General features: G+C 39.7%; 1 protein-coding gene across 1 annotated transcript in view; it reads right to left on the bottom strand.

Moving 5' to 3' along the window:
* Nucleotides 1-6000, bottom strand: part of LOC122810237 (dual specificity protein phosphatase 22-A-like) — a 1755472-nt gene that overhangs the window by 1681231 nt on the left and 68241 nt on the right. The window contains exon 2 of the mRNA XM_044081759.1: nucleotides 2264-2297. Within this exon, the coding sequence (XP_043937694.1) occupies nucleotides 2264-2297 (34 nt within the window). The remainder of the gene's footprint in view (nucleotides 1-2263; nucleotides 2298-6000) is intronic.

Raw genomic sequence — 6000 nt, 5'->3', positions numbered from 1 at the left:
CTCGGACGTGCTTAAAGTCTGATCCCTGTCAACCTCCAACCCGGTCACGGAAGAGGAATCCGACGACAAAGCCAGGCAAACCTCTTGGCAATCACTCACCTAGGGAGAGATGTCTGGAGAAGGCTGAGCAGCAGAAGATTCTGGCCTAGGCTTCTTGGTTTTCTTCACCAACGGCTGTCCCTCAGAATGGGAAGAACCCTCCACCCTCCATCGTGTTTTTTGCAAGAAGCTTAAGACACTGATTTTCAAGACAAAGCACCAAAGACGACAGTCTACTATGAAGGGTTTTAGGTACAAAAGCCTGACAAATGGAGCAGGACATATAATCATGAGAGGCACCTAAACAAAACAAAAAAAAGAGACACTGGTTGTGGTGACCAGCAATGGAACAGGCATTCAGACCAACATTCAAGTGATGGCATTCAGACTAGCATCAAAGATGTTCTGAGGATGGTATGTCCAGATGTTAAATTTATGCACTGTGCTATGCAAGGAGCATACATGCGACATACGGCATCCCTTAAAGCAGCCTAAAGCTTTTGGTATACTGGCTAGACATTGGGCCACCCTTGGTAGGGATTCCCAAATATAATGAATACTGCAACAGCGAAATGGAAGGACATCATAATGCATTTGGTGCCCTTCCTCTGAGTAGGGTTAACAAAAATATTAAAGGTCAAAGAAGGGTTAAAACCAGCAAGAAAACAGTGTTGAATAAGACAAAAAAAATTAAGAAAGGTCTAAGTGTAAGACAGAATGACATTTTTAAACCGAAAAGACAACTGTCTTGCAGACTTAAACAGAAAAGACTTGCTCCGACTTCACAACAGATGACAACATAAAAAGAGTTTATCTGAGCATGGCTAGGGCTGTGATAGGGGGAAATCAAAGGCTCCAATGCACAGGTCACAATTAAGATTAAATCAAGCAAAAGATCACAGTAATTGGAGTATTACACTGTCTGGCCAATTACTGTTCATCACTCAAGATTTCAGATTGCTCACAAAATTTGCTTTGCCAGTTTGGCTCGGGTACCTTCTGTGTGGAGTCTGTATATCCTCACAGTATGTGTGTGTATGTGGGGGGGTTGCAGTTCCTTGGTGCTACAGTTTCATTCTACATCCCAAACACATGACAAAGGTGAACTGACAATCTACTAAACTGTTCATAAGGGTGCATGTCGTGTAAGAGTAAATTATGCATGCATTCTGGGATGGACTGGTGCCCTTGTTCGCGGCAAGTTTCCATGCCTTGTGTCCACTGAGTGCCACGATAGGTTTCCATGCCTTGTGTCCACTGAGTGCCATGATAAACTGACTCCCACACAACCCTGCACTGGATTAAGCAGATAACTGGAGAATGACTGACTAAATGAAGGAGTAAAAAGTTTGTTCCGTTTCCAATTTTTTTCTTCTTTAGTGCCTCTTCAGCTGGTAACATTTTGAGGTACAGAGGTATTGTCAGACATCATGTTTTTCACCTAACCATCTTCAGATGTCTCCATATGCTAGCATATGCATACTTCCTCCATGTGGGACTCTTCTAGCACTGGTATCAGTTCAAAGATTACGAGAAAGGTTGTGTCTGTATGAGTTCTACCCTCAAATTTCCAAATGCACAAAAACATTAATATGTTATTTTATCATGTGGGTACTTTCCTGTATATTTCTACAAGCCATCCCATCAACCACCTCTAGTAAAAGACAAATGCATGCTGTACCATCTCCCTCCTAGGCCTGCCAGACATCAGTTGAGCACTGGTCTTATTATCCTACCCCCACAATGGATGGCATCAGTCTTTGACACACTTGATCCACTCATGTAGATGTATTTCGACAGCTAGAGTTCATGACATCGTGCATCTCTACCATACAATATAGAATTAATTGGAACTGCTGCCACTGCCTGCCTGTTTTTTTAAGCAAGTACTCAAAATTCAGTATGGAAGGCAAAACAGACCATTTTCATAGTTTTACAAACTAGCTAGGTGTCCCTGTCAGTTTGTTCCATTTGTGGGCCTACAAGATACTGACACCTTTCAAATGACAAGAGGCTCTAAATGCTACTATACAACATAAGTACCCATAACTTTATCTCCTCAGTGTCCATGATGCCTTGATATGACCCTTTGGTTAGGCTGAAGGAATCACATATGCAATCACCAGTAGCTGTTAATGCAAAAGACTAGGGTAAACCCGATGCCCTAACTCGGGCTGCTGTGCATTTCAGAAAACAGCAATGACAGAGAAAAAGATCTGCTTACCTCTAATATTCCCAAGGAACAGACCATCCAAAATCTGGTAAGAAAATTAGAGAGAAAAAAGCAATCACTAATTGAAAAACGACTTTTAAAAATATTCCCATCCAGTCAATATAGGAGGATCTTACAATTGCTGTATACTTTAACAATGCATTCTCCTACTGCTTATTTTAGCTACACATGAAGTCTACAAACAATAACTGGTACAAAAATATCAAACAGAACACAACACATTAAGAAAAATAAGCTCACAGCTGTGTATTAACTTTGGTAAGCAAATATGTTGTCTAATGCAAGACTTTTTTTTTTTTTAGCTAAGACACAAGAGAATAGTATAAAACATCTAGAATACAAAGTAAATATATCAATAAGTTGCATTATCAGCAAAGTGTTCCACAGCAAACTGCATTTTATGTAGCACTTAATCTTGCAGCTGACATTTTAAAAAAGGAAGAGTAGGAGTTTGTGTAAACTCCAGTGATCTGAGGGGATGGTTCACAGAGTATGGTGTTAGTTAACACTGTTAATGAAATACTGACTAGGGTAGGGGGTAAACCGTGAAATATTGTTGGTGAGACTGCAAACTTCAGGAATTTCTCCAAATGTATAAATGCAATAAGGCTGCATAAAGAATTAAATGTTGTGGACAAGTTAGTAAAGAAGGCCCCAGTCTGAATCCAATAATACATCTTCCTGTATACGTAACCTCAAATAAGTAAGGGAGTAGAGTGGTAGTACAGTGTCCAGGCCCAAACATGTGCAGGCCGTCAGTTAAAAGGCTAACACCTACTATTTGCTTATTCTGCTCAGTCAGTTACAAATTCCAACTTGACAAGATACTTTAGACAAGATACAGAGTGGAGTTTGTTTAGGGACACTAGATTTTTAAAAACAAACTTCTTTATTAAATGATCACTTATAACATAGGCAATCATACATTTATATAAATGAAAACAAACCATACTGACATAATTTTAGTTGCAAACATTTTACATCACTTATAATCTATCTAGCCACTGTCAGTTAAACATTACATAATTCATTCAAATCCTGCTTTCTTTTAAAACTCATTTCTTGTCTGCATATACTGTTCCCACAATTTCCATTTTTCCCCAAACATCTTTATTAAATGTTCACATATGACGAAGGCAGTCTTACATTTATATAAATGAAAAATGTACACAATGATACAACTTTATTTGCAGTTTACATCAAAGACACCATTGAAACAACTATAGTTGCAAACATTATACATCACTTATAAACCATCCAGGCATTGTCAGTTAAGCATTATATGGCTCATTCAAATCTTGCGTGTTAAACCTTGTCCCTGCTCTGCATATATTATTCTCGTAGTTCCCATTTTTTTCCTATGTAGTTTGCTCCTTCCCTTTTCTAAAGATCCCAATTCCAGTTGTTTTATCTCTGTTACTATATTCACTACTTCTAGTAAAGCTGGTCTGGACTTTGATTTCCATTTTCTAGTAATTGTCTTTTTGGCAGCCACCATAACTAGACACAGCAAGGCCTTACTATGTCTAGGCAATTCCCATTCAGTAGCATAACTCAAAAAAATCATCTCCCCAGTCAGTCCAAACTGCTCACCCAGCATCTCCAACAAAGCGGTCTGCAGGGAGTCCCCAAAGTCTTCCAGCTCATTACACTCCCAAAAAAATATGTTCCCCGTTGCCTCTTTCTTGCCCGTCACGTCTCCAACATTTGCTATCTACCTGAGCAAAAATTCTTTGGAGTCTACTTGGGTATAAAAATACTTATGTAAACACTTCCAGGCAAGGATTCTAAATCTTCTAGACTTTGTTGCATACTTGGGAGACATACATATATCCCCCATTGCTTATTCAGTCTCTTTCAAATCTCTTCCAAGCTCCTCCGACTGATTCTTATAGTCATCATGCAATATTTTATATGCTTTACTAATTATGCTTAACTAGGAAAAGCCAAAAGACACACACACACACACACACACACACACACACACACACACACACACACACACACAGCTTCTGTTCTAGAGTCTATTAAAATTTCCATTTTTTTCTAAGTAATTTGCTCCTACCTTTTTCTAAAGGTCCCATTTCCAGTTGTTTTACCTCTAGTACTACATTCACTACTTGTAGTGCAGTTTGTTTAGACTTTGATTTCCATTTCCTAGCAACTGATTTTTTGGCAGCCACCAGAATTACAGTTAGAAAGGCCTTACAATCTAGGCAATTCCTATCCTGTATCGTAGTTCAAAAAAATCAATACCAATTTGCTCACCCAGTATTTTTTTGACAGAGTAATCTGTAGGGAATTTTTAAAGTCTGACAACTTATTACACTCATGGAAAATATGTTCCCAGTTACCTCAGCGACACTAGATTTTTTTATATAAATATATAACTTTCTTTACCCATCTAGTAAAATGGCTTCTTGGGCTCTTGTCAGGCTCTGAAGTGTTCTTTTATAACTGGATGGATAACTATTGGCTGGAGTTCTTCAATTTCAAGTAGACCAAGGTAATCCTCAAGAAAGCTCAACAGTTCTTTGACCTCCCAAATTTGAAGTGTTCCCCATTAATTGTTTCCTCAAAGGATAACATCTTTCATGTAGAGGGACCAAAGGATAAAGACACTTTGCCATTTGTGTCATAGACAAAGAAAGCTCTAACTAGATCACTTGTCATTTTTCTCCACTGCTTGATAACCATCTGCTGTCCCATAATAAACTGGACTCATCTTTCAACAATGGGGGTGGCTACTGAGTAAGGGAGACTATCACGTTATCAGACATCTTTTTTTCTGAATACAGCCCTAAATCTCCCTTTTTTAAATTTCTCCAAGTCTTTTGGGTTTCTAATATGATGGGAATGGACCCCATTCCCAAGTCAAAATACAGCTAAAGTTCATGAAATTAATCTTCTTTTGGCTGCTCACGTTACGGGTCGCCACAGCAGATCAACTGTTTCCATTCCTTCCCGTCCTCTGCATCTTGCTCTGTCACACCAACCACCTGCATGTCCTCTCTCACCACATCTATAAACCTTATCTTAGGCCTCATTTTCCTGTTACCTGGTAGCTTCATCCTTAGCATCTTTTTCCCAATATACTCTGCATCCCTCCTCAGCAAATGTCCAAACCAACGTAATCTTGCCTCTCTGGCTTCGTCTCCAAACCTTCCAACCTGGGCTGACCCTCTAATATACTTATTCCTAATCCTGTCCATCCTTGTCACACCCAGTGCAAATCTTAACATCTTCAACTCTGCCACATCAAGCTCTGACTTCTGCTTTTTTGTCAATGCCACTGTCTCCAACCCATATAATATAGCTGGTCTCACTACCCTCTTGTAGACCTTCCCTTTCACTCTTACTTGTACTAATCGGTCACAAATTACTCCAGACACTCTTCTCCACCCACTCCATCCTGCCTGTACTCTCTTCTTCACCTCTCTTCCACACTCACCATTACTCTGAACTGTTGATCCAAAGTACTTTTTAAACTCATCCACCTTCGCCACCTCTGTTACCTGCATCCTCACCATTCCTCTACCCTCCCTCTCATTCACACACATATATTCTGTCTTAGTCCTGCTGACCTTCATTCCTCTATTCCTCTTCTCTCTAGAGCATATCTCCACCTCTCCAGGGTCTCCTCCACCTGTTACCTACTCTCACTACAGATCACAATGTCATCATCCAACATCATAGTCCACAGGGACTCCTGTCTGATCTCGTCTGTC

The sequence above is a fragment of the Protopterus annectens genome, chromosome 8.part1, assembly GCF_019279795.1.
Source record: "Protopterus annectens isolate FY-2018-M chromosome 8.part1, PAN1.0, whole genome shotgun sequence".
In the NCBI taxonomy this organism is placed as follows: Eukaryota; Metazoa; Chordata; order Ceratodontiformes; family Protopteridae; genus Protopterus; species Protopterus annectens.
This window is presented reverse-complemented; position numbering and strand designations above follow the sequence as displayed.